Source organism: Canis aureus, chromosome 21, assembly GCF_053574225.1.
Source record: "Canis aureus isolate CA01 chromosome 21, VMU_Caureus_v.1.0, whole genome shotgun sequence".
In the NCBI taxonomy this organism is placed as follows: domain Eukaryota; kingdom Metazoa; phylum Chordata; class Mammalia; order Carnivora; family Canidae; genus Canis; species Canis aureus.
This window is the reverse complement of record NC_135631.1, coordinates 439,583-467,416: the sequence shown is the minus strand read 5'-3', so window position 1 is coordinate 467,416 and position 27,834 is coordinate 439,583. Positions and strand designations below refer to the sequence as shown.

General features: G+C 53.5%; 2 protein-coding genes across 3 annotated transcripts; one reads left to right on the top strand and one right to left on the bottom strand.

The window, feature by feature from the left end:
* The first annotated feature begins 97 nt into the window (after positions 1-97).
* On the top strand, positions 98-10,451 carry PRPF19 (pre-mRNA processing factor 19). Of its 2 annotated transcripts, none has more exons than XM_077861819.1 (16): positions 98-305; positions 1,974-2,123; positions 2,309-2,385; positions 3,160-3,301; positions 3,385-3,458; positions 3,580-3,642; positions 4,523-4,564; positions 4,702-4,776; positions 5,119-5,194; positions 5,352-5,461; positions 6,869-7,024; positions 7,254-7,323; positions 7,552-7,637; positions 7,945-8,115; positions 8,239-8,344; positions 9,937-10,451. In XM_077861819.1, the coding sequence occupies exons 1-16, from the start codon at positions 287-289 to the stop codon at positions 10,032-10,034; spliced, it is 1,515 nt and encodes a 504-aa protein (XP_077717945.1). In that variant the 5' UTR covers positions 98-286; the 3' UTR covers positions 10,035-10,451. The 2 variants fall into 2 exon arrangements, with proteins under 2 accessions (XP_077717945.1, XP_077717944.1); XM_077861818.1 differs by lacking the exon at positions 98-305 and adding an exon at positions 1,333-1,420.
* Positions 10,452-17,077: 6,626 nt separating this feature from the next.
* ZP1 (zona pellucida glycoprotein 1) lies at positions 17,078-26,498 on the bottom strand. The gene is given in 19 exon segments (XM_077864267.1): positions 17,078-19,659; positions 19,662-19,769; positions 19,991-20,227; positions 21,282-21,511; positions 21,572-21,704; positions 21,707-21,817; positions 21,901-22,163; positions 22,878-23,016; positions 23,348-23,446; positions 23,449-23,519; positions 23,586-23,639; positions 23,641-23,765; positions 23,768-23,784; positions 24,385-24,629; positions 24,708-24,754; positions 24,756-24,885; positions 24,887-25,086; positions 25,255-25,474; positions 26,395-26,498. Coding segments are annotated over 19 exon segments (2,565 nt in total). The 3' UTR covers positions 17,078-19,627.
* Positions 26,499-27,834: the final 1,336 nt, after the last annotated feature.

Below are 27,834 nucleotides of genomic sequence, written 5' to 3'. Positions count from 1 at the left end.
CGGTCCGGAAATGGCCGAAGGCTCCCTGGCGGGCCCTTTCCTGCCCGGTTGCATTCTGGGAAAGGGCAGTTTCCGTTATAGGTGCCGGAGGCTGAGGCGCGCCGCCGACCGCACTCCCACGTGAAGCGCTGCGCGAGCGTCGCTCGGCGGGGTCGCCCCCCGCCCCCCGCTCGCCGCCCGCCGCGGAGCGTCCCGGAAGCAGCGGGGAACCGGAAGCGGCCCGCGGCGGCGCGGAAGCGAGGCCCCGAGGCCGGCGTGAGGCGCCTCGGAGCGCTGCGGCGGCGCCATGTCCCTGATCTGCTCGAGTGAGTGTGGGCTGCGGCCGGTCGCGGGTCGGAGCGGGAGGAGGCGCCCGCGGGGCCCCCTGAGGGGCAGGGCGGCGGCCTGTCAGCGCGGGGCCTCCTCCTCCGCGGCGTGGGATGCGTTCGCGCAGCGCCTCACGGTTGACGCGGCGCCTCAGGTTTCTGGTCGCAGACGTCACCGGGGCCGAGGACCTCGCTCGCGCCTTGAGCCGGGGCCTGGACGGGGGGAGCCGGTGCGGGAGACCCCGCCCCTCCCCCCGCCCCTCCCCCCGGCTTTGCGGTCGGACGCGGGCTCTGCGCCTCAGTTTCCCCGTCTGCAGAGAGGGGGCGTTGCGGCGGGCGTGTGCGGGCCCGTTCGGGAGGGCAGAGCCTCTGCAGCTTGCGAAGGTCACGCCGCGCGTCAGAGGCAGTGGCGGGGCTGGAGCCCGGGGCACGACCACACCACAGGGCGCCTTCGCTGAGCCCTTGGCCGCCGCGCCGGGCCCGACCTCCGTGCATCCCTCGCAAGCCTGCTCCAGAGCAGAAATGAAGGACGGGGTGTGCAGATGAGGGCCTGAGGCTGGAGGAGAGTGTGGCACAGCCGGGTGGGGGCCGCTTTGAGCCCCGGAGGAGCCGTGGCGTTTTGGTTTTTTTTTTTTGTTTTTTTGTTTTTTTGTTTTTTGTTTTTCCTGCCTTGTACCGTCTTCCCTTTCGGCACTTTGACGCGGCGCGCAGGTGTTTTCCCGTGTCCTCAGGCTGCTAGAGCATCCCTCTCGGATGTGCTTCCGAACTCGCAAGCCCTGAGCTCTCTCCTCTCCTCAGAACCCCTCCGGGAATCCAAACGGAGGGAGACGGGAAGGAAGGGAAATGAGGGCCAGGAAAAAGGAATCTTTCATAGCGAAGAAACTGCAGCTTTTGCAAGATATTTCACGTTCGTTGTTTGCTTTCCATCTCGAGGAAGTTTTTTTGTTTTGTTTTTGTTTTTGTTTTTGTTTTTCCCCGCTCCCCCCTACCCCCCCCCCATATTCCCAGCACCATTCTTCCTTTTATTTGATGGTTTCGTTGGATGTGTACCGGGTGCCTGCTGGGCATCTGCATCGCACTGGAAGTCAGACCAGCTGTAATCCCTGTCCTCAGAGGTGTGTAGTCTACTGAGGCAGGTGTGTTCGGGGGTTGCTGTGAGGATGAGCCCATCTATAGAAAATGTTTACGATCATGCTCGGCACCTGATACACCATATAAGCGTTTCTTCTTAATGCAACACTCGTCAGAGAGCTTTGTGATTTTTTTTTTTTTTTTTTTTTTTTTTTTGGTCCAAAATCCATCTTGGCTCTAGACTGAGATTTGAGTAGCCGTGTGTATCTCTGTGTCTTCCAGTATGATGGGTGCCTGGGCATCTTTTTCCAAACGGAGACGGGTGGGGATTGATGATTGACCACTCCGTAGATGTGTGGCATGTGGCAGTTGTGTGCTAATTGTTGGTTGACTACCTGCCAGGAGAATGATGGAGAAGCTAGTTATGTAGCTGAAAGGATGCTGGGGATACTACAAAAGTAGTGTCGTGTCCTGCTTTCTGTTAGTTGAAAGTGGGGACGTGTGGTTTTGTTGGGGCCAGTAGCCTGTGAGGCATCATCGCCTTGCCCCAGGGTCCCTTTCACCGCCCCGCGCTCACCGCCTGCCTTTTCTCCACAGTCTCCAATGAAGTGCCAGAGCACCCGTGTGTGTCCCCTGTCTCTAATCATGTGTATGAGCGGCGGCTCATTGAGAAGTATATTGCAGAGAATGGCACAGACCCCATCAACAACCAGCCTCTGTCTGAGGAGCAGCTCATCGATATCAAAGGTGCCTTGGTGGCTGGCCTCCATCCAGGGCTGTTTTTGCTCAGAGCTTGAGAGGCTGGGAGGTGGCACCAGTGCACTGGAGGAGGAGACGGTGTTCTGTTAATGTAGGCTAAAGGGGAAAGAGATGGGGGACACGAGGAGTCCCCGGGTTAGAGTTCTTCATACCCGCTCTCCCTCTCTTGGCAGTTGCTCACCCAATCCGGCCCAAGCCTCCCTCTGCAACCAGCATCCCAGCCATTCTGAAAGCTTTGCAGGATGAGTGGGTGAGTCCCTGGAACAGAACTGATGTTTGTCTGCTTGAAGAGAAGGGATCACCGCACTAGGACTTGGGGTGGGGAAGACGGAGTATTATTTTCTTTTTTGAGGGGCAGGATGATAGTGGAGGAGGAGCCTGGTTGTTGAAGTCCCACGGATCTGGGTTCCACAGTTAGCTCCCTTGCTCCCTTGCCACATACCCTTGGGCATATTGCTCATATGTGAGTCCTGGTTTTCCTGACTCTAGGACAAGGATTTGTGCCAGTCTCTCAGGGTGTGGACAGAATTAGAATAAAGATAGAGTATAAACCTTGCGACATCAGGGGTTTGATTTATTAATTGGTATATCCCCAGCACCAAGGGTAGCACCTGGTATGTAGTGGTGCTCTGGAAGACGAATGAGTGACTACATCTTGAGTGGTCGTCTCGCACAGTACCCGGCACAGTGAGGGCAGTTGATTAATGGCAGCCTTAGTGTTATGATTCCCTTGTGGGGAGGTGACGGAATGACGTCGAGATTTGCCTGTAAATCAGAGGCGATGAGGGTGGGAAAGAGCTGGCTCCCACTCCTGTCTGTGCCCAGTATTTGGTATGAGGTAGCAGCTCCAGAATGGCCACCAGCACATTCATGGTCCCTCACGTGTTGTTTGGGTTACCGGTACTGGTCTAGGCTGTGGGAATACAGGGCAGTGTCCTCTTCATCTCTTGATCAAGGGCTGACTCTTCTGCTGGGTGTTCCCTGCTCCTCCTCACCCCCTCACAGTGGCGTTTCCCTTTTTCAGGATGCAGTCATGCTGCACAGCTTCACTCTGCGCCAGCAGCTGCAGACAACCCGTCAAGAGCTGTCCCACGCTCTGTACCAGCATGATGCTGCCTGCCGTGTTATTGCCCGGCTCACTAAGGAAGTTACAGCCGCCCGAGAAGGTGCCACCTATGCCCCAACATCCCCCACTCTGGGCTGGTCCTGCTTTGTAATACCCCATTTTTAATGTATTCTTTTCTCTCAGCTCTGGCCACCCTGAAACCACAGGCTGGACTCATCGTGCCCCAGGCTGTGCCGAGCTCACAGCCAAGTGTTGCAGTGAGTGCACCTCCCCCTTCCTGCCTGTCTTGCAGCCCCTGTGTGCAATGTCTCATGTGGCTCTCCTGCAAGTGTCCTGGGTGTTCTGTGCCTCCCTTACCTTTAACCTTCTTGTCTTCAGGGTGCAGGTGAGCCGATGGATTTGGGTGAGCTGGTGGGAATGACCCCCGAGATTATCCAGAAGGTAAGTTGTGGGAAGTCACTTGGTGGGAATGCTGGTGGGCCCTCATGTCTCACCATCTGCCTTGAATCCAGTATGAATAGAAATCCCACCCATGTGGGACTCCCAGCAGACCAGTGCAGCGCACAGACTCAGGCCACACTGCCCAAGTTCATGCCTCTGTATCACTGCTTAGAAGCTTTATGACCTTGGGCTGACTTAACCAAGTCTGTATCTCATTTTCCTTTTTTTTTTTTTTACATTGAGAAAAACAGTGTCTGCTTTGTAGATCTATGGGAATTTAAAAGATTGTAATTACCGATAAGTGCAACTTGTAGCTCTTACTGTTAGCGGGGTATTGGGGTTCTTTGCATATCATAAAACACTGGTTACATTTTCACATTTTTTTTTCTCTGATGGAGACAGAAGGTGAATTACCATCTTTAGTTTACAGATAAAGAACTGACACCTTTGACAGATTCAAAGGTACAGGTCACAGAAGGCAGAGCAGGCCAGATATCAGGGCCAGTGCTGTGTTGTGCTCACAGAACTTGTGTCCGGTCCATACTCTGACTGCATCTCCTCTCTCTTGGTGGTATAGACTTGGTCTGGTAGCACCACAGTGCTACTTGAAGTGCTCACTGTGCTGTTTGTCACGTCTGAGGCCTTGGGCCAGTGACTTCACTCCCCTGAGGTCCAGTGTCCTCCTCTGTGAAGTAGGGCCAGCAGCACCCTGTCATCGGGTTGGGGTGAGAGTAAGAAGAGGAAATGCACTAGCCCTTAGCACAGAGCCTGGCAGATCACAAGTGCAGGTGACTCTTGGGGATGTGACCAGCATCCAGCATACTGCTGTCCTGGCAAAAGAACTTGCCTCATGTTGCGTCCACTCCTCTCTCTTGCCCAGCTTCAAGACAAGGCCACTGTGCTCACCACGGAGCGTAAGAAGGTGAGCTCTCCTGGAGCCAGGGGCACTAGTGGCGGGTGGGGTAGGTGGCTGCCACCTTTGGGGCAAGAGGGGGTGGCATTGAATCCTGCACTCACTGCCGCTCTGGTTGGGGGTGTGGTGCATTTGTTTTTTCTCAGAGAGGGAAGACGGTACCCGAAGAGCTGGTGAAGCCAGAGGAGCTAAGCAAATACCGGCAGGTGGCATCCCACGTGGTAAGTGGCCAGATCCCCGCTGATTGGGCGGTAGGATGTGTCCTGCAGTGTTGGGGATGGTGTCTGGGCCTGGCAGCCAGTGTGGGGAGCAGCTCATGGGCCCCAACCCTGCTTCTGGCCCCAGCTGCAGAGTTCTCAAGGCTGTTCTTCTTGCTTGGTACTGGCTTTCCCAGCAATGCAGCGAGGATGGCACTGCACCCAGGCAGAAGGCCAGGTGCTGTGGATGAAGAACAGCAGTCACTCTTGTTCCCTGGGGCTGGGGATGGCATGGGGAGGGTGTGTGGCTTTATGGCCGGCCTGGATTCAGCTATGTCTGGATTTGATGTTGCACCCTCTGCTCAGGGCTTGCACAGTGCCAGCATTCCTGGGATCCTCGCCCTGGACCTCTGCCCTGCTGACACCAACAAGATCCTTACTGGTGAGAGCCGGCCAGGCCAAGCAGGCCAAGTCGGGGAGGGCATCAGGGAAGGTGCATGCTCCTGTCCTCTGCATGTCCTGGGGACAAAGTACCTTCTCCAGCAGAGGGACCCAGGTGGGCATGACTCATTTTGGGGTATCATTTGGGTCCTTTCTAGGTGGGGCCGACAAAAATGTTGTTGTCTTCGACAAGAGTTCTGAGCAAATCCTGGCCACCCTTAAAGGCCATACCAAGAAAGTCACCAGTGTGGTGTTTCACCCTTCCCAGGTAAAGGGTTCTGCCAGTCACCCTGCGTTCCTCATTCCTGAGCCTTGTGTCAGCAGTTTAGTGTCAAGGACCCAGTCATCTGGTGCCCCACTGTGTCCTTGGTGAAGTGAATTGGACTCAAGAAAGAGTGCTGAGCCTCCATAGTGGGCACTGGGCCTTTGTTTGTAGTCGGGGATGCCCTATACTCTGTGTAGTCCTCCTAAAGCAGTGGCCTTCACATCAAGGGGCATAGAGCTTGAATAAGCAAATTCATAGACATGTTTTGTGTTAGGAAAAGGAAAAACCCTACAGTGTCTGTGGTACAAACTGGAAAACAAAGCTCAGCAAAATCTTAGCATACCCAGGAAGGACGGGTTTGTCCACATTCCCATAGTCCTCTGGGATTGGTGAGGGGACTTGATGATGACTGTTGACTGTTGAAAGTGGTGTGGGCTACAATAGATGGAGAAGTGCTGGCTTAGGGGCAAGGGCTGCTCATTAGATGAGATTACTGTTAAAGGATTTGAATCTTCAGGTCTGGCACAGTTTGGGTCTGAGACTATAGGTTAGTGCCTGAGTATGTGCTTCCCAATCAGCCTTTTTCCTTTTCTGTAAAGAAAGTAGAAATAGATAAATAATTTTAAATTTTAAACTTACTCATTTATTTTTTTGCATGTTCTTTTAAAGTAGTCTCTGTGCTCATCGTGGGGCTCGAACTCATGACCCCCAGGTCAAGGGTCACATGCTCCCCCGACTGAGTCAGCCAGGAAGTGTATTTCAAATGGAAAGGTCTCCTTTTCTGCTGAGTGTTAATGGGTTATTTCTCTTATGAAATCCTGTTGACGAAAGATGGTAGTTGGTTCCACCTTACAGTTTTTAATGTCCTAACCCAAATACTTGGTGGGCAACACTATGTAAGTTCTCTCTCTGCCTCAAATTGTTCTGAGGATTAGCTTGCCCTTGCAGTGCTGAAGTATGGGAGGCACTGGAGTATGCCCTTGCAGCCTTTCCCAGGCCAGTGCTGTTCAGTGCCCACACGATCCCTGACAGTAGCCATTAGCTGCATGTGTCTATTTAAACAAAGTAAAACGAACTAAAACAAGAAAATCAGTTCCTCAGTTGCACTAGCCACGTTCCTCTCTCTTGTTCAGGGAACGGTGTGGGAAATTGCTGTCTGGAACAGCTGTCCTTCTTACCACTAGGTAGTTAGGCCTCCTCATCTAGGCCAATGCTGTTTGATTTACCATTTTACATAGTACTTACTGTTGGCTCTCTTAGGTATCATTAGGTGGGTGGATGGTTTTAGGCAGGACAGGGCTGAAAGAGAAGCAGTTGTTGGGGTTATGGCCGTCCCTGGCTCCCTTTTGTAAGATTGTTATGGTCCATCTCTTCTGCCTTTGATGTTCTGCCTCTTTGCTTTCCTTTCAGGAGCTGGTGTTTTCTGCCTCTCCAGATGCTACTATCAGGATTTGGTCAGTCCCGAATGCGTCCTGTGTGCAGGTGGTTCGGGCCCATGAGAGTGCTGTGACAGGCCTCAGCCTCCATGCCACTGGGGACTATCTCCTGAGCTCCTCTGATGACCAGGTGTGTGGTCCCAGCCCACACCCCGTAGAGGCCAGCTGGTCTCCAAGCTCAGGAAACCTCCTGGGAGGAGGGAACATCTTACCAACACCAGCTGGTTCCCCAGAACCCCAGAGGAGAATGTTCCTCTGCTCGGAGGGGCTAGCTTTGCCAGGGTTTGCCTAATGAGGGCCCCTGCCTTCCTAAAGGGCACCCGCTTTCTTATTGGCTCTGTTGTCTCTGTGTTTTTCAGTACTGGGCCTTCTCTGACATCCAGACAGGGCGGGTGCTCACGAAGGTGACAGATGAGACCTCTGGCTGTTGTAAGTTGCTGCAGAGGGGCTGGGTTCTGTCATTTGATATTTATTATTTATTTTTATGTTTTATTTAGTCAGTTGCTTATTTGCTTTTAAAATACATTTACTGTAAGCCCCTCCCGAATGCCAGGTGTTGGGGTGGGCGCAGTGTGCAGTGTGAAGAGCGAGGAACCTCTCGCTGTGCTTCTTTTTCCTGTGGGCTCTGACCACAACTCCCATCTCCCTCCCCTACAGCTCTAACCTGTGCGCAGTTCCATCCTGATGGACTCATTTTTGGAACAGGCACCATGGACTCACAGATCAAGATCTGGGACTTGAAGGTAGGACATGGGAGCCTCCACCTAAGGCCCAGGCTCTGAGTTCTTGACTATGCAGTGTGATTATGTGCTGACGGCACCTGGCCCTGGGGCTGTCACAAGGGTAGAGAGACCGTGGCGCTGTGTGTGTGTGACGTGATAGGTGTGGTCCGGGGTTCTTGGGCTGGGCCATCTGCTTCCGCTGTTCCTGCTAGTTGACCTTTCATAAAGGCTGGAGGAGGATGGCTCAGAGGTAGGTTTTTGGTGAACGCCATCTTCTCCCCACTCATGACCAGTGGATGATGTTGTGCTATCCATCCTCAAACTGCAGGAGCGCACCAATGTGGCCAACTTCCCCGGCCACTCGGGCCCCATCACCAGCATTGCCTTCTCAGAGAATGGCTACTACTTGGCTACAGCGGCTGATGACTCCTCTGTCAAGCTCTGGGATCTGCGCAAGCTTAAAAACTTCAAGACGCTGCAGCTGGATAACAACTTTGAGGTATGCCCCTCCCTCCCCTGCTGCTCTTCATTTGTACTCATCGAATCATCTGAGCTGCCTCTGTTGATCTCTGACTGCCTCGTAGTTTCTGTTCTCATGTGACCTCTCGCCTGGTTCCAACAGGTGAAGTCACTGATCTTTGACCAGAGCGGCACCTACCTGGCCCTTGGGGGCACGGATGTCCAGATCTACATCTGCAAGCAGTGGACAGAGATTCTTCATTTCACAGGTAGGGTCTGGACTCCGGGATCCCCAGGTCCTGGATGCCCTGGTGCAGAGCAAAGAGGGCAAATACCACTGGGCTGGGAATTTCTAGGGGCAGGTGTGAGTTTGCTTGGGCAGCTTTTCATCACTACCTGAGGCAACTGAGTTGAGTGACTAAGAAAATGAACTCAAAAATCATACTGCTGAGCATTAAATCCTACCTCTACCACTTCAGGTCCTCTTCAGGTTGTGTGACATTGGACAGGTTACCTAGTCTCTCTGGGGAATGCTAATAGTGCATATTCCATGCGGTGCCAAGGAGGTTTAGATGAGTTTATGTATACACAAAGTCCTCTGTTTAGTGTGTATACATGTAACCTGAGGAAGTAGCTGTGTATATGCGTGTGTACAAACACATACGTAAATAGGACAGCGCCTGGCACATATTAGGGATTTGCCCTTATTCAGCATTGCATCATTCCTGTGGGATTGGAGCCATGACTGAGATCTAGGCCTTGCACTAATGGAATTTCCAATCAGCCTAGAGGAGCAGATGTGAGACAGGTTTACAAATAATCATTTAATTGTTGTGAATGCTGGAGAAGAAAAGTAGAAGGGGTGGCACAGTGGGTGATAGGACTGCTAACCTAATAGCTGTGTGGTCCTGGGTACCTCAGTTTCCCTCTGAGAGCTGTAGCTTCTTCCTTTTTTTTTAATGGTCACATTGATACTGCTTTGCAGATTATGCCAGTTGGTGACATAGACGTGGCACGCACAGGGACAGTGTGCCTGTTGCACGCTGGAGAGCTAAGCAGACGGCAGCTGTTGGCTGTCTCTGTTGATGAAATTCTCATCCTCATTAGCAGGTTGTGGGCGGGGCCCAGGATGCTTCTCCTGCCCCCACATTCTGCTGAGCCCTGCTCAGTTTGTATGCTGCAGGGGTGTCCAGGCCTAACCGTGACCTTCACTGGGCTCCGGTGTTTTGGAGTTGAGCGAGGCGGGGTAGTGGGCTGGAAGCACAGCCTGGGTTCTGTAGTCGGGGCCCCAGGTGTTATCCTAAACCTAGAAGGAATTTGCTTTGCTGCTTGTGACTACCGGAATCCAGGAAGATGTGTCACCCAGCCTCTTGTGCCCTCAGCCCACCCCTGCCCTACCCTGTGCCCTAGGTCGGAACCCGTGAGCTAGAACTTATTGACAGACTGTCTCACTTATAAGAAAGGAGGTAGAAATAAATACATATAATAGCATTGAGGTTTTAGATTGAACAGAAAACTCAGCTAAGTTTTTAAAAATAAGGTGAGAAGTGGAAGAATGAGACTATGTCTGCTTGGTCTGTCGCTCTCTCTGCCAGCTCCCAGTGGGTTCTAGTAGCACTTGAACTGAGCAGAATTGCAGCAGCCCCAAAAGCTCAGGTGAGGGGCGCTGACATTCCTCTGTTCACTCAGCCCACAACAAGAACTCGAGTGCCTACTGTGTGCCGGGAACTGAGTAAGGCCCAGGGCACAGGTGGTGTGTAGGCCAGACTAGCACCCTGCCCTCGGGGGTATCGGGGTGACTAGGAAACACTGAGCACTGACCCGGGGAAGCCTCACCACTGCCTCTTGTCTCTCTCCTCAGAGCATAGTGGCCTGACCACAGGGGTGGCCTTTGGGCACCACGCCAAGTTCATCGCTTCAACGGGCATGGACAGGAGCCTCAAGTTCTACAGCCTGTAGACCCTGGCCCTGCGGATCTGGGAGCTGGGCCTCATCTCAGTAGAGGGGTAGAATTAGGGTGGGGGGAGCGGGGAGGAAGGGGAGAGACTATTGGGGGAGGGGGGGTCTCTGGGGCGGGGCATTCACATCATTTCACTCTGGTCTGGGTGGTGACCTGAGAGCCATGGCGGCGGGGACCACCCTCATCCATGCCACCTCCAGCCTGACAGGAAGGATCACGGGAGGTAGAACTGTCACCCTGTGAAGGCTCTGGTTGGAGCCCAGGGCCTCTCCCCTCATGGCGTTCATTGAGTTGCTTCAGTTCCTGGGAGATGGGGAGAGGCTAAGCCAAGGGAAGTGTGAAGGGGATGGGCGTGAGGGCTCTTGCAGGTTTTTGTAAGCAGTGATTTAGTTTCATTAAAAAAAGAAAACAATAAATGTAGCACTTTCCTGTGTGTGTCTCTAAAGGGAGCCCCAAGCTGGGAAGGTCAGGGGGAGGGAGCACATTTGCTAGAAAGACTTTTCATGTCCCTGCAGGCCTTGACCTTGTGTTTCTAGGGTCTTAAGGGTCTCACTCGTGCCACCACTTCCTTGTGGGGTTGGCTTCTACAGCAACTGAGACAAGAGGGAGAAGTGAGGGAAGAATAGCTTTTTCTTGCCCATGAGGAAGTGTGAACATATCAGCAAGGACTCTAATGCTGTGGGTGCTACAGAACCTGCCCCAAGCCAACCCAAAAGATTTTTCAAACTAGCTTTTGAATATGGAAGGAGAGCTGGTTCCAGGGAAGACAGCCAGAAGAGTAAATGAACATAGAAGATCAGATATCAAATGCCTCTTGGAGTGAAAGTAGGGCTCCTTGGCTGCTGCAGCTGGGGTGGCTTCTTTCATGTGATAACGAAGCTGAAGTCTTAGTGCTCTGGAGCTGAAATGGAGGAGGGGTCTTGCTGGCAGGGGAAGCTTCTAAAGGAGGGGATGATCAGGGTGCGCAGAGGGGTAGGGAGGAGGCCAGGGTGTGTGGGGACAGGGTGGGGTGGGTGGCTGAGGGAGGTGTTCAGGAACCTGGGGGAGAGCAGTCCAGGAGTGTGTTGGGGGGAGTGGGAACTGTCATGCATTGTGCTGGGGCCCTGGGGCAGTGGGTCACAGCACAGTGATCTACACTGGTGCCGCAGAAGACTCTGCACATGTTCTGCTGGGTCAGTGGTCCATGGTCAAGAAAGCTTGGGCATGCTGTCCTCTCCCTTGGAAGCTCACAATACTTATTAGCGGGTAAAGCCTTTGAAAACTGCAAAAAAGAAACCCTTTAACATTTGAACCCAGTTTCCACAGACATCTGACTAGGATAGCCTTTGTGCGTGTGTATCTGTGATCATCAGGGGAACTGGCCTTTGGAACACACGCCAAAGTTGTAGCTGTTGCAGACAGCGCTGCGGGGGCACCTTGGAGTGCCAGCCTCTTGTTTGTTCAGGTCAGTTACCGCAGGACACCCAGGAGGGGAGTGATGAGGCGGCGTTTGGAATACCTAGAGGTTTTCCCACATTGGCCAAAGTAAGGCCAATTTTGAGTATACCGATTTGAAATGTGTGGGGTTGTCCCTTTTTAAGAAAAGAGCCGTCATGCAGTTACACTTCAAAAGGAGGAAGGGATGGAGCTATGGTTTGCTGGGGGTAGAGCGGCCCCTCCCAAGGTGGGGGAAGGGCAGACTGGACCCTGAGCTAGCCCAGCACCTAGCCATTTGGCTGCTTCCTGGCTGGATGTGAATATGTGTTGTTAGGCTGGTTTCATTTCCAGGAAAACTGCTAAAGAGAAAGAGGGAGGTTCTCAGGGGATCTGTGGGTTGGGAGGGGCTGTGGTATGAAGCGTGTGTCCTCTCCATGCTTACGTGCAGTTTTTTGACAGGGGAGGGGCTTGGAGTACATCTCAGAAGATCTCCAAGGGACCACCATCCTGTCCCACCCTATTTCAAACCACTGCCCTGGAACTGGGGCATGGCCCTGCTCTCTTGGCCTTGGAAGCCTCATGTTGGCGTTAGAAGTCCTAAAGTGCTTTCACTCTGTCCTGCCATCTGTCCACTCATCTCAGCTGTGTGCTGGACACTCTATGTACATTCTCTCCTTTTACTCTTGAAACAACCTTGTTTTTAGCTGTCCAGCTGAGCAGCTTCCAGGGAAGACCCATGGCCCTCCCCCTCCCCTGCATTCTGGGCTGTGAGGCAGGAGTGAGGCAGGAACGTGGAATCCCAGCTATGGCACTTTTTAGGCTGGGGCCCTTGGCCATATTATTTTGACTTCTCTCTGTTCTAGTTTCTTCAGAAGTTGAGGATACTGTACCTGGGGTATTGTAAGGCTTAGATGAGTTAGTCCCTAGGTAAGTTTGTAGACTGCTGGGTGCACATGATATGTGCTGTGTATATTGTGCCAGCTGCTGCCACCAGCTGCTACTCCTGCCCCCACTACTGCTGCCCCTCCTCGTGCTGCCACCCTTCCTGCTACACCACCCCCTACTGCTGCTCCACCGCTAAGGAGTGGTGCTACCACTCCTGTTACCACTTATGCTCACATTCCTGCTGCTACCACCATTGATACAGCTACCACTTCTGCTGGTACCACTTCTGCTGCTGCCCCCCTACCACTGTTCCTCCTCCTCCTCCTCCTCCTCACCCTTTCACTACTGCTGCAACTGACCCTTGAACAACTCAGGCTGGAACTGTGCAGGTCTACTTACGCATAGGTTTTTTGTTTTTTGTTTTCAATAAATCAGTACCGAGTGTATTTTCTCCTAAGATTTTCTGAATAACATTTTCTTTTGAGATTACGTTATTGTCAGACGACAGTATATAGCACATGCACACATATATCTTTATCACCTGTAGACGTTATCGGTAAGGCTTCTGGCTATTGGACTATTACTAGTGACATTTTGGGGAAGTCAGAAGTCATACATATATTTTCATCTGCTTGGGGGTGTTCGAGAGTCAGCTGTATGGCTTCTACTCCTGCTAGCACCACTGTTAGCACTGTCACTGTTTTTACCAGTGCTTGTACTACGACACTGCTGCTGCTTTTACCATGACAGCTATTTCTGTCCTGCTACACTGTTTGCTCTCCCCGGATTCTCCCTCCCTAAAGATGGGCTCACTCCAGGAAGCCACTGCTGCCCATCCCTGCCCTGGCAGGTGAGTGACCTCCCTTGGCCACGGTTCCCAGCTCTAGCAGAACTCTGATTTTGGAGGTATTTATGCATTTGTCTCTTTCAGCTAGATTTTCATTTCAAGGGCGGGGTCGTGTACTCAGTGCTGTCTTTTCCCCCCTTTTGACCTTATGTCAGGTTGCAGCTAAGGGGCAGACAGATTCAACCTGGGCTCTATCTCGGGACACAAAAGCAGGGGTTGACAGTCTTGGTTATTTTGGCCATAATGGAATGGAAGCTGCCACCTCTCCAGCCTGGGCTCAGCCGCCGTGTGGGTGAAACTTTGGCAATAAGGTCTGTGTTCAGTGGGTGGATTGGGGTTTGGTGGATTCTCAGAGGGCTTGCCTTTTCTGGAACCGTATTGTCAGGCTCATGAGTTTTCTATTTAGGGTCTAGGAGTAGTTCTAGGGATCTGAAGGGAAATTGTTTGGGGTGTAATCAATACTTACTGCATCCTACATGAACTTGAGCCCTGAGACCGTTCATGCCTGGGCTTGTGTCTGGGGCCTGGGGTCCAAACTCCTTGTCCCTCCACTGTTGAAGGCTGCATGGCCTCAGGGCACTGAGCAGGGCGGCCACCTGGGGGCACTGCGGTTACATCAGTCTCTCCGGCAACCCAGCTCCAGGACTGCTCCCTATCAGGACAGCTGTGCCAGCAGGGGCTGTTACCCCATTCTACAGATGGGAAAGAAGCTCCGAGTACCTTGGCTTCAGGCCACCCAGGAAGTAATGGAGCTGGGATTTTAAGCCATGCAGCTTCAGAGACCAAACTGACTACCCTGTCCTCTGGGGAGACCGTGGGAGCTAACAACCCTCTGCACAGTTTCCTAGTGTAGAGTTGTGGTTAAGTGCACTCTGGAGTCAGACACCAAGTTTGGATCCCAGCTCAGCAGTTCTCTACGACCACATAGTGTCTCAATTTCTGCATCTGAAAACCTAACCAATGGGTGCCTGCTTCACAGGGCTGCTGAGGGTTAAGCAAGCCGACATATGTGGAGAGCACACAGTGTTGGCTGCTGTCTCCCCTGCTTTTGTCTGCACTGGCATCCAGGGACGCTCTATGGGTCACAGCCGCTGATGCTCAACACTTGTGTTACCGGAATGAAGGCTCCACTGACACAGAGTGACCAGAACATAGGCCAGGCAGGGAGGTGGTGGTGTGCAGATGGCTACGACCACAGGATTAGTTCTGAGAGGGGTGCAGATGTGCAGGAAGGGGTGTGCAGCTGCATGTCAGGTAGGTCTGGGGAGAGGTGACAGGCACATTGCGGAGAGGTGGGCCAAGAGCAGAGGTGCAGAGTGGCTGGTGAAGAAGGGGCTGCCGCAGCCCCACTGCCTGGCTGCTTGACGGCCGGGAGGGGAGAACAATGTGGAGGATGGGTGGTGGGGAGGGCAAGTCATTTGGAGAAGTGCCCAGCAGCTTGTTTTTAGATTAAAAGGTTGCAGATCTCAACTAGCAGCATGTTTCCTCAATGGGAACAGGTCTTTAACATTTTTAAAGTTTCTTATTGTGAGATATTGGTTCAAAAGTGTCTCGAGCATACCTTTTCAATTTAAAGAATACTAAACACCCTTATATCCAACACCCAGAAGGACAGTATTATGGGCCCTCTGTGTTCTTTCACAAACGCCGAGGAAACTCCTACCTTGGGATTGGAGTGGATCATTCCTTTCTTTTCTTTTTGTAGTTTCACCACCATATTGTATGTGTGTGTGTGTGTGGGGGGGGGTGTTACTTACTCTGGAACTTTATATACATGAAATCATGCAGCTGGCTTTCCCTTCATTTGCTTAACATTGTTCTTGAGATTTACCTGTGTTGACACATGGTAATGGTTCATCCACTGTTGGGCAGACAAAGGAGGGGCCCAGTGGGACGTCTGGCAGGCTACTGGAACAGCGCCCCTTGGAGATGGAGGTGTGGGTCCTGCGTGGCCCATTCACCCGAGGGGAATGTGCTCTGGGCTAGGGGTGCCCGACCTGGTGCTGTGGTGCTGTCAGGCTGTGTGGTCATGAGGCACAGCTCCGCCATTGTCACCAGGGGAAGGGGTACAGTGAGTGTGCGGTGGCTGCACCTTGGTTCCAGCCGTAATCTGCCAGTTCATCTTTTGCTGGGGTGGCTGCACCAACGCTTCTCCCGGATACAGTCCTGGATCTATGTCTAACTTGTGCTCTTGGAGCTGTTTGACATTCTTGCTTGGAGGAGCACCAGCCCCTTCTGATGTAATTAGGGGGCTGAGGTCCAAGCTTTGTGATTCATCAGTGCCTTGGGCACTTGGCAATAGCTGGACTCTGTGGAGCCTTGTCAGAGGCCATCCCCCTGTTTGGGGAGGCCAGCCTGCAAGTGATAAATCCAAACAGGTTAATTAACCCTTCCCTCATTGGTTGTGAGGTTCCGTCCTAGGAGTATACCACAATGCATTGATATGTCCTATTGTTAACAGACCTACAGATTATTTCTAATTTTTCAATAATAAACAACATTCCTGTGAACATTCTGGAGCAGTGTTTTTTACCAGGATATTAACTTAGGAGGGGATTTATTTTACAGATAATACTATAGGTAATGAGAAGCTCTTTACTAACATGGTTGTATCAGTCTATACTGTGATTTACCATGTGGATGAGCATTCCTGTCTTTAATACCCTTTACTAGCCCTTAGTATTTGCTGACTTTTTAAATTGTTGCTAGTCTGGTGGGTATATTATGCTACCTGAAGTTTAATTTTCATATTCATGATTACTAATGAGGTTGAACGTCTTCATCCACATCTAGGCAATTTATCTTTCACAAATTGCCTGCTTTGTTATTTGGCTTGTCTTTTTGTTTTTGTTTCCCAAGATTTTATTTATTTGAGAGAGAGAGAGCATGAGCAGGGCGAGAGGCAGACAAAGAGGGAAAGGCAGGCTCCCTGCTGAGCCGGGTGTCCAACATGGGGTTCAACCCCAGGACCCTGGGACCATGACCTGAGCAGAAGGCAGAGCTTAACTGACTGATCCACCCAGGTCCCCTGGCTTGTCTTTTTCTTATTGATTTGTAGTTGTATACGTGCAGATCTATACATATACTTTTTTTTTTTTTTTTAATACCAATCCTTTGTCCGGGTGTTGCAACTGTCTTCCCAGTTTGTGCTTTATCTTTTCATTCCGTAGTGTCTTTTGATTTTGGTTTGTAAAGTGCTGATTTTATTGTGACTATGAGAATTCTTTGAGATTGTTTGAAATCACATTTTTTTTCAGGCAGGATTTGCATTTGCTCCTGCCTGAAGCCCAGGGATCACTTCAAGCTCAGCCATGGAGCTTTCTCTGATTGAAAGTTTGAGCATTCCCAAAAAAAAAAAAAAAAAAAAAAAAAAAAGGGATCCCTGGGTGGCGCAGCGGTTTGGCGCCTGCCTTTGGCCCAGGGCGCGATCCTGGAGACCCGGGATCGAGTCCCACGTCGGGCTCCCGGTGCATGGAGCCTGCTTCTCCCTCTGCCTGTGTCTCTGCCTCTCTCTCTCTCTCTGTGTGACTATCATAAATAAATAAAGAAAATTTAAAAAAAAAAGAAAGTTTGAGCATTCCCACCTCTGCCCCAGTCTAAGAATTTGGACCACACACACCAGAGAAGAAGGAATTGTAATTCTCGGGGGAGTGCTTTTTGTTGTTTCAAACTATCCAGCACAGAGATCGTGATAGGCAAGACCCCTTACTGCCCCTCTCTGTGCAGTGGGCTTGTTTCTCCATCACTCTTGCCCTCTGAAGCCCCAGCTTCCATAGCGTGCCCTGATCTGGAGTCCCCACCTTTGGCAGGCTCTGGGCTTGACCCGTAGTCCCTCATTAAACCAGAAGGTCGAGGTCGCCAGGGTTCTGCAGAAGGCCCAGAATAGAAGCTGGTTTTATTTCTCAGACTTTATTTTTGGCCTCTGTGCAAGCTTCCCCCTGCCCCCAATCCCCGTATTGCTCAGCAATGATTTAAACATGTTTTTAAAGTGTATATAATATGGCATTTTAGTTTACTTCTGAAGATTGACCCGGGCATGTAGTCTTCCTGCTGCTGGAATAGAAGTGGCATTTTTATAGGAGATGTCCTTACAGAGCTACGTGGGCATGTGGCCACACTTTAGGGAGTCAAAGTTTTACCAGAGCTGAAGTAACAGGCTGTGAAGTGTCCTCCCCCTTCCTTGCAGGCAAAGTAGGTGGACCTGATCTCAGCCATAATGTAAGTGCGAGGGAGGGAGTGCAGGGGTAGGTGGAGTGGTAGGGGAGTCCTTCAGGTCCTACCCTCACTGCAGCCACAGCCCTTACGTCCCCTCCCCAGAAGGGCAGGAAGAGTGCAAACCTGAGAGGCCCCTAAGCAGCTCTGCTTCCTGCCAAAGGTCGGCACAAATGGTTTGTTATCATCCGCATCAGGGCTGACCCAACTTTTCTGAAGGCTCAGGTTCCTGCTTGAGTTAGGAGGTAGCTTAGGGGAGGGAAGAAGTTTTACACTGGGCAAAATTTGGACTAGATTTTGTGATCTAGGAAAGTCAAAGCTGAGATGGTTCTCTCCGGGGAGAGCAAGGGGACCTACAGCGGCAATGACCCTCACTGTTCATATATTTTGGACATTTGTTTCTGCAAACTGAACCCTCAGACATAGAAGTATTTATAAAATCTGTGTACAAGGACTGATTACCAAAGTTCTTAAAATTCTTTACCTGTGTACACTTGATAGTAGGAGAGAAACCCCTGAACTGCCATGTCAGTAGCAAAAAGCAAATGGATACTTTTGTAATTATGTAGGGTAATATGGTGTTTGCCATATTCACAGATAACAGTGTGAGGGAAAATTATGGCTGCATAATCCTCTGGAACAACAAGATGGAAGAGCTCCACAGAAGAAAAGGTGGAAGGCTGATTGGGCAGGAAATCCGTAAGATGAAGATGCTGCCCCCCGGACTTGGGAGAGCTCTCTGCAAACAGAGAGTGATCAGGGGAGCAGATAAGAGACACAGAGAGGCAGTTTACAAGACCCAAGTGGCTATAAAGATGCTTGTCTTCTAATCAAAGAGGTATGTTATTTAAGAGAGTAGCTTTATTTTTTGAAGATTTTAAGTAATCTCTACACCCAAAGTGGGGTCGAACTCCCAATCCTGCGATCGAGTTCATGCCCCACCCACTGAGCCAGTCAGGTACCCCCAAAGGTATAGTTTAGATCAGCAATGCTATTTGGCTTAGGATACTCATGTGGCAAAGCTTTATTAGCACGACACTGATCTGTGGTGGCAAGGCTGAGGGGTAGGGAACCAGCGCCCTGTGCTGCTATAGAGCCCTACAGGACTGCTGGACCAAACTGTACCCCTTCTACAAGCTTCTTCTGAGAAGATAATGTACAAAGAATTTACATGCTTAAGTGAGGATAAGCTGTGTTAAGCACCAATAATAGATTTGGTTTCCATCAGAGGGAGGTAAAACACATCACGGTTTAACCGCAACATGGATGAGAAGGCGTCTATTAAAAGTGATAGGAAATAATACAAGATGTCTACCTTTGTGGTAGAAAAACAAACCCCGGAGATAAGTTAGTTACATAATGTGATTCCACTTGGTATCTATACAATCACACTTTGTTCAAACACAGCATCGGCACGATTCATAGAACTGCCCTCCCACGCTGCTCCAGATGCTTACGTGGGCTTGGACGCTGAAGGCGCTGGTAAGAAGAAGAGTTGGGGCTGGTCAGAAGAACCAGCTCCCTGACCTCACCTGGAAGCCAGCCTGGCTCCTCCAACCACCACCAAGCTCAGAATCATGATGATTTCACACGAGCCCTGAGGAGTCCAGCCTGGGGTTCCCCTCCCTTCCGAGCCAAGAAGGTGAACAGAACTGGCTCTCCCTAGGCACAGATGGGAAGATGGGCCCAGATAAGGGAAGCTACACAGCTAACCTCCAGAGCAAGTGTCTGGACCTTCTGGCCGAGTGTTCTATTCTGCTGCCTCCACTAGAAAAGCCTAACAGGCAGCACTTCCCCAGCCCCTCTTTATCTGGGCTATAAACTGGTCTTCGTATTAAAACAAAACAAAAAAGTAAGCATTAAGTTTGGGGCAGGGGAAAAAATTCTAATCAATAGCACTCAGTAAATGCTGGCTGTTATATACCATTCTAAGGATTCTTGTTAGTTTCTTTCATCCAACAGCCCTGTGGGGGTGGGTATTACCCCCATTTTACAGATGAGGAAACAGGCCCAGAAAGTTCAGTAACACAATATCACACAGCCAGTAAGAGCCAGAGCCAGGGTTGTCATGAAGCAACCTGGCTTGGGAGTCTCCATAGAGGATCAAGATCCTAAAGACCAAAAAGATGGAGCAGGCCAGAGCCCAGGAACCCCCACACAGGGTCAAGGCACAGGGTCAAGGCCTTGTCACACATGCTCAGTAGGCTTGAGATTATGGTTTATTTATTTTATTCACCCTCTCTGGCCTTCCTGGAGCTTCTGGGCTTGGCCTGGCTTAGGCCCATGGAAATGCCAACCCCTAGGACCAGGGCAACAGCCACCAGCAGGAGGACCACCCAGGGGAGAGGCCCCTGGTTGGCAATCCTGGAGGAGCCTGCAGGAGAGAGGGGGTTTGAGGGCTTGCAAGGCAGAGTGGGGCCTCTCCAGCAGTCTCTGTGCCGCTGGACCTTGGTGGTCACACCCGCAGAGCTGCCGCTGCCCTGCCGCAGATAGGGCGGGCTGCATCTCTTCGCTTAGTTCCCTGCTGACTGCTGTTATACCACCTCTGGTCTGCGCTATGGCTGAGTGTCCCCTGGCAGCACACAGCCCTGGCACCTGTGGGCCATGGTAGAGGCTCCTGCCTGTAGGAACCCTCAAGGCTCACTGGGTCTGGAGAGCTCACGAGGTTCTGGGGCCTTATAGCGATGCCACAGGGAGCATAGGGTTGTCGTGGCCCTGTGCATCTGGGGCTAGTCTGCAGCCCCTGGTTTCCCAGAAGCCGGGAACAGGCCTGCAGACATAGGAACGAAGACCCTCTCCAGGGTCCTTTCCCTAGACTCACTTGCAGGCCCCAAGCAGCACATCATGGAGCAGGTCTCCAGACCTGAGCAGGAGCAGGCTGAGGGGCTGCAGAAGTAAACCTGGTGGGAAGAGAAGCTCAGGGCACGGGGCTGGCTGTGACCCACTGGAGGAAGCACCAGGGCAGGGACCCAGGACCTAGGCCAAGTCCAGCCAAGCAGGCAGGTTGAGGCCTGGCTACGTGGACCAGTGTGAAGACTGCAGCCCCTCCTGCTGAGGCTCAGACCCAACCGGTGTTGCCTCACCACGTGGAACCTATTTTCCTCCTTCCTGATGGCTCCGGTCTGCAGAAGAGTTCCTGGCAGGCAGCAGCACTGCGCATGGTGGAGCCCCAGCCTTTTTGTGTGCTCCCCCAATGCTCACCTAACTGCAGAGCCCCCCACCAATCCCAGGAGTTCTGGCCTCTCAGGAGGCGGGACTTCACAGGGCTGCAGGGACACATGGAGCGGAGAACAGGGGACAGGTTACCCCTGCTTCCAGAAACAAGGCCAGGGGCAGCTCCCCGAAGGGGCAGAAGCAGGAGGAGTGGGTGGGGCTGACTCAGCCCCTGGAGGCCCAGCCAACAGATGTGCCTCTGTCCAGCAAGTGGGGGGTCTGCGGGCTCCAGGAGAGCCCGGTAGAGAGAGAGAGAGAGTTAAGCCCCCCTACCAGTGCTAACCCATGAAGCCTGCCCACATCTGGTATAATAACGTGCAGCTATATCAGAGTACAGGGGTCTGTGTGTAGTAATAGGAGAGAGAGGTACTGCTCAGGGGAACAAGTTATAGGGTAGCTGGTGCCTGTTTGTGTGTTCTGTAGAAAATCTAAATATATACCCTAAGTTTGTTTACCCACCAGAGAAGCTGCTGGATTAAACATTTTCAGAAGAGATTTACGTCAAACACGCTGTTTCTAGAGTCAGAAGCAAAGTCACTCTAGAGCACTGTGGCCAGGATTCAGATTTAGGGTTGGTGGCATCCACTTTCCTTCCTCCTTCTCAATGCTTTACGGGTTGCCTCTGGGCTGAGCATCCCCCACGAAGCCCCATCTGGGGAGCTGGGTCAGCTACAGGTCTCAGAATGCTGGAGAGCTTTGGGAACCGGCTGACACGGAACAGATGGGGAATAGGCAGGAAGAGGCACACGGGGTTTCTTCCGTCTCCTGAGGGTCCTCTGGGAACCAGGGTCTGGGAGGGCGAAGGTGGTCACAGTGAAGCACTGGCAGTGGGAGGAGAAGGACACCTCTGCCCTGTCCAGGGGTACCACTTGGGTCCTGTAGCTGTTCCTGTCAAAAGGACACCTGGGAAAGAAAGTGGCCAAGTAGGCAGCAGGGGGATCGGGGAGGTAGGCGGAGTGACACCCTGGGGCAGCAGAAACATCCCCTGCCACTCATCTGTCTGATAGGACGGGCCACTGAGGCTGCTGGAAGGGGCAGGCACCGGCAGAGGCCCAGCACTGGTGCAGCAGCAGGACCAGACTGGGGTCTGTGCTCTCAGGAGCCGGACTCCCACAGGGACAGGCTTGCAGGGCAGCCTAATGTTGGGGTAGTCCCTCTCCTCTTAGTAGGAGCAGAAAGTCTCCTCTGCAGGGCGAGGGGCCTATAAACCTCCGTGGGCTGAGTGTGGGGGAGCAGGGCCAGCACAGAAGGCCTAGGGACCCCGTACCCTTGGTGATTGGAGCTGGAGCCACAGGGGCCGGATGGTGACACGGGGGCTGGTGGGGGCCGTGGAGAGATGGACACCTGGAGCAGCAGGAAGCCACTGGCATTGAAGATGCAGCACAGGTGAAGCCTGAGGTCAAGGGCCAGAGTATGCAGGGGTGGGGCGGGGGGAGGACGAGACCCAGCAACAGGATCTCTGCTTGGCAAGCTGGACACCCGCTCCATGGATGCAACGAACAGGGCCTGGTCTGGCACCACTGAGCCCACGCTACGGGACCCCACACCCCTGCCCCTGTCGTGGCCCAGGACAGCTCAGGCTGGTCAGACAGCGCCCTGTGGTGCCACCGTCCTGGCAGTGGTGGGTGGCAGCCATGGGGACTGGGGTTGCCTGCTAGCCTACGTGATGCCACACACTCTCAAGTGCAGGGCCACGCCCAGCACACCGTGTTCTGCTTGGGAAGCTGACCTCACGCTATCCCCGTCGCCCTTTACCTCTGGCTCCTAAGCGCTCTCCCTTTACCTGAGAGGCGGTCCATGGGGAAGACGCCCTGCAGCTAGAGACTGGGCCTGGCATGCACCTGAAGGCCTGGTCCGAGGAGCTGCCCGCTTACCCCTGCCAGCTACAGCAGGTGTCCCGTCACGCTCCTCCCCTGGGCAGCCCTGGAGCCGAGTTCAGTTTTGGCTAGCTCCCCCAGCTCATAAATCCCAGGGTCTACAGGGCTGCAGGTGCATCCTTCCCACCCCTGGCCCGTAGGTACTTAGGATTTTAAAGCAAAAGACATCTGGGCCGGCACACGGGCAACCCACCTGGCCCTCGAGGCAGGTAGGTGGGGAGAAAGACACCTTGGCACCCAGCTGGGGTCACACAGGACATTTTTTGTACAGAAGTATTAGGTCTACCTGACAGGGTGAGCAGCTAAGAGTTGGTGCTGGGGCCCCTGTACTCCAAAGGCAGGTGGGACAAGCACAGGTGCCCTTGGGGCACCCCCCGTGGCATCCTAGGTACCGGGGTGCTCCTGCCACCACAGTCTGCAGGTCCCAGGGGCCCCTTTCCACCAGAGGCCCTCCCTCAGCTCCTGCTTCCAGCACAGCCCCAGAGAGCTTCCGCCCAGGTATCTCCTGCCTCATCTGTGGCTTCGTGACCTCTGAAAGGAAGAGGCAGCTACAACCACACTCACAGCCTCCCCTGTCTCCTTGGGCCTTGAGGGGGATGCTTGCGGCTTAGTTTCTGAGCATGGTTCTTGGAGGGACAAAGGCAAATGGTCCTGAGGACCCCAGCTTACTCGCCCACTGTGGTAGCTTCTGCCTGCCAGGTGTGGGCAGACCCCCCCCCCCCCATCAGACCTGAGGCAGGGCCGTTCCCCCTGTCTGGTAGGGGAGGCCAGGGAAGTGCCCAAGGGCTCTCTTGAGACCACACAGCAGCTAACAGAGTTGGGACCCCAGCTCAGATGGTTCCAAAACCTGTCCTAAACTCACCTGCGCCCCCTTCACACCCAGGCCCACAGCGTGGCCTGTTCTCTGCAGGCTCCCCCTCACAGAAGGTGCCATCCTGCATGATGGAGCCCTGTGGCCCATTCGGACGTCAAGGTCAGACACCAGCTGGTTCCCAAGGACAAGCTGGTTGCCGGCCACCTGGGGGGGATGACAGCTGGGTGAGGCCCTCCCAGGGGGAGGTCCTGGGTGCCAGCCCGTGGCCACCCCCTCCTACCTGGACTGTGGCCCACAGTGGGTGAGCAGGAAGTGGAAGAACACGAAAGACCCCAGCTCCAGTCTGGGAGCAGCTGGAGGGGGTGTAGAGCATGTGGATATGGGCCAGCGTGATCCCGTGTGCCAAGGCTGTTTCTTGGGGTACCGCCAGGACAAAGTGGCCACTTTGTCCTGCTCAAACCGTCCGGTGAAGCACTGGACAGTTGCTGGGACAAAGGCATATCAAAGAGGCCTATCAGGCGCTCGGGGTTAGTGTTCGTGCAGCCCAGACACGGGGGGCAGGCTGGGCCACCGTACTGAAGTGCCCTGGGACTTCGGAGATCTGGGTTCTCTTCCTTGCTCGTTGTGCCGGCGTTGGCTCTAGTAACCCCTCGATGGACCAGGTTTTCTCCTCATGACAACAAAAATGAACTAAAGAAGTAGGATTTTATCTGTAAACTGGACTGTTCCAGGGGCCTTGGGCTGGCCCAGTTGGAAGAGCGTGAGACTCTTGGTCTTGGGGTCATGAGTTTGAGCCCCAGGTTGGGTGTAGAGATTACTAAGACAGAACAAAACAAACCTTAAAAAACCAAACAAACCAACAACTGTGATGTTGTAGACTGAAGATAGAGGACTGCATGTAAAGACAGATTTGTTTCTGGTTCCGGGCCGTCCAGCTCCTCTGGACCCCATCCGGAGGTCCCCTTTGCAGCCATTTTGGGGCTCAGGCTCTCCTAAAAGCAGGTGTGAGGGACACAGCTCTGGCGCTAGGGGAGGGGCTGGGGGAAGCCCTGTACCCTTCAGGATTCAGGTGTGGAGAGCTATACCTATGTTGCCATAGTAACGGGGAACCCCTCCGCTGTTGTCATAGCAGCAACCAGCCTGCTGACAGGCTTCCTTGGAACCTCTCCTTACTCTGCAGGGGAAGTGCCTGGAGGCCACCCGACACTGGTCCTGCATTGGAGGCCGACCTGGGGAAGGGACTGAAGGGGGAGGACATAGGAAATGGCCACGCAGGCCACGGACATGGAGGGAGTTGGCTTCCTCAGCCCGGTCAAGGGCGAAGGGGTCACTCGCCGTTCCAGAAAGCCCAGACGCAGTATGTACTCACAGAGGAGGCCTATGTACCTGCGTGGGGTAGCTTGTCAACCCCCTGCGTTCCAGGGTGCCCCACTGGGGTTGAGCCTGGGTGGGATTGGGTGGTGGGTCCAGGTCCGAGGGTCAGCAAGGCAGGGGCTGAGCGGACAAAGCCGTGCCCTGGGGTGGGGTGGAGGGGCTGGGCACGAGGGGTGGAAAGGGAGAAGCCCATGCCTATGGCGCCAGGCAGGGGCCAGAGTCCAGGCGTGGCCAGGTTTAGGACAAATCAGAGTGACTTCTTGTGTTCCAGCAACGTGGCCATTGGGCAGGACCACTTCGACGAACACCCTCAGGTGGAAGTGCCTGTCCTGTAGGGAAGAGGGGGACCCAGGAGAGCAACTAGGGGAGTCCACCCAGCATTCCAGGCAGAGGCAACAGCAGCAAGAGACCAGCTGGGGGTCAGGCCGAGAACTGGGATTGTGGGCTGGTCCTGGGAAGTACCTGCACCCGGGATTCAGCAACCACCCCTCCCCCGGCCCCTCCCCCACCCGCAACCTTCCAGCCCAAAGGCAGGTGTGAGGAGAGCAGCAATCAGCTGTGAGCTCCCTCTGCAGCCTGACACTGTGCCTGGGCAAACGGGCTCCCAGCTGTGGAGCTGTGGGCTGCCCCCTCCACCCTCGCCGGGCATAAGCCATCCCCACCTCTTGCAGCACAGGAGGCAGAGAAACAGCAGGTCCCAGGGGCTTGGCAGTGACCCAGTGGTAGCAGGCAGAGCAGTTGCTTACTTCACATTGGTTCCCAAGTTCATCTGGGGCTGGGGAGAGACAGATGGCAGGGAAGCTTCAGGAGCTTTAAGGGTGAAGCCAGAGGCTATGAGATCCGCTGAGAAACCCCACTCGGGAGCAGGCAACGCCGGCTTCAGCCTTAGCTTGGCTCCTGGTTTCCTGTGTGTCCTTGGGCAAGCCCCTTCCCCTCCGGGCCTGTTTCTACATCTGTAAGAGAACAGCTTGGGCTGGTCTTAGGATCTTTCCAGCTATGGTGCCTCAGGAACAACACACAATAGGAATCAGGAATGGAAAATAGTGGAGAGAAAAGGTTAGTCGGGGCTCAGGCACAGGGCTGGGTTCCCGTGAACTGGGCTATCCTCATCCTGGATGAGCCTGCCAAGCAGGAGCATGAGCTTTCCTGGATGTGTGTGATGTGGGATTTTGTGACCCATCTGCCAGGCTAACTGGTTGCTGCAGTCACTGGGCTGGGCGCTCACCCACCATCTCAGGGCAGAGCCCTGGGGCCTCTCTGGGTGCAGGCATCCCCCTGGGCTTGGCAAGGTTGGGGTCATTTTCCCCATCTTACAGATAAGGAAACAGGGGTTCAGAGAGGTCAGGTCAGTTGTTCAAGAACACAAACCTTTAAGAAGCTGCAGATTCAAATTCTCCCTTTGAAGCCCACCCCCTTTTCTCCATAGTAGGCCATGCCCGCCAGGGCCCTGCCACCCAGCTGGTCTGACGTCAGCTGAGCACGGTTACAGGTGCAGAGCCTGGGGCCTACTGAATCAAGGCCTGCATTGCAGTAAGGTGGCCGGTGCACACTTACCTGGGTGGCCAGGGAAACTGAGGCTGGCAACTCCCCTTCCTCTCTCCCCTTCCCTAGCATGGGGAGAAGTGGGGGCTGAGAAGCCTCTCTTCTTGTTCCTGTTGCAGGGGAAGGATCCCAGCTCCCCACTGCCGGCCAGGGAAGTGGGGGCCAGGCTTCAGCTATACTCATCTACCACCTTGGAGCAGATAGCGGCCGTCAGCAACAGCACCGCACAGCAATTCCAGGCTGTGGCTGAGGCTCCTGCCATCAGATATCCCACGGCAACCATGATAGTCCCCACCCACTCACCACCAGTGAGGCCCAGGACTTACAAGGGGGAGATGGCCAGTGGAAACTTTAGGGCCAGAGGGGGCCCACCTGAGGAGCCCTGCCTGGCCTGCAGCGGCTCCTGATGAAATTCCTGCCCTGAAGGCCAGGGAAGGCACCCTCCTAGTCAGGGTCTCTGATGGGCTGCCCCAAAAGCTGCCCCTCACCCTGACTTCCTGCTTTCCAGCTGGGGCTTGATGCCACTCAGTCGAGTGATCCTGGCTGGGAGGTGGAGAGGACAGAGGCTTCTAGTACAGGGGAGGCTGCAGGTAGGTGGAAGGGCTGGTTCCAAGTCCTTCATCATCCCCTCCCTGCCCAGGCTGGCTCTCAAGGTCCTCCTGCCTGCATTGGGGCCTGCAGGCCACCAGAAGCTGCAGGGACTGTGGGGGTGGGCAGCAGGCCTGGTTAGGTCACTAACTGGGTTTTGGGGGCATCTGTGCAGGCCCCAGAGGCCGTGATGCTGTCCCTGCCCTGAGAGCAGGCAGATGGATGGGGGCAACAGGCTGGTAAACAGACTGTAGCCCCTCGTGGGGCTCTCCTGACAATCAGGACGATTGACAGGATGTGGCTGTTACTAATGGAAAATAACGATGTACGATAAACATAACGTGGCCTCCTGGATGGGATCCTGGAGCAGAACCAGACCGTAGGTAAAAGCTTAGGAAGCAGACTTAGGTTAATACCAGTGAATCAACAGTGGTTCCTTAACTATAATAAACACACTCCCTGAGTGTGAGGGTCACCATATGGGACCCTGGGTGCAGTGCACATGGGACCTCTGTGCTTAAATCTGGAACAGTTTTGAGAAAAAAGTCTATTAACCACAAGAAGGCTGGCTCACAGGTGACAATGCCTCACTCAAGGCCTCATTACCACTATCCTCATTTTGGTGGGGTGCCTCCCCCGGGCCTGGCAGAGTCGGCTCTGCCAAAGCCAGTAAACCCCACTGAGCGTGAGTCGCAGTAGGGCAGCATGTAGCTTGGTCGTTAAGAGTCTGAAGATCTGGGCAGCCCTGGTGGCGCAGCGGTTTAGTACCACCTGCAGTCTAGGGCATGATCCTGGGGTCACTGGATCAAGTCCCACGTCGGGCTCCCTGCATGGAGCCTGCTTCTCCCTCTGCCTGTGTCTCTGCTTCTCTCTCTCTGTCTCTATGAATAAATAAATAAAATAAAAAAAAAAAAAAGAGTCTGAAGATCTACACGTGGCCAACAGACACATGAGAACATACTCCACATCACTCGGCAGCAGGGAAACACAAATCAAAACCACAATGAGATCCCACCTCACACCCGTCAGAA

Excerpts from the sequence above, each read along its gene's own strand:
- PRPF19 (XM_077861818.1), top strand. The coding sequence starts at position 1,348 with ATGTGTACCGGGTGCCTGCTGGGCATCTGCATCGCACTGGAAGTCAGA. Across the intron at positions 4,565-4,701 it reads TCACCACGGAGCGTAAGAAG|AGAGGGAAGACGGTACCCGA; the intron begins GTGAGCTCTCCT and ends GTTTTTTCTCAG. Across the intron at positions 8,116-8,238 it reads AGCTGGATAACAACTTTGAG|GTGAAGTCACTGATCTTTGA; the intron begins GTATGCCCCTCC and ends TGGTTCCAACAG.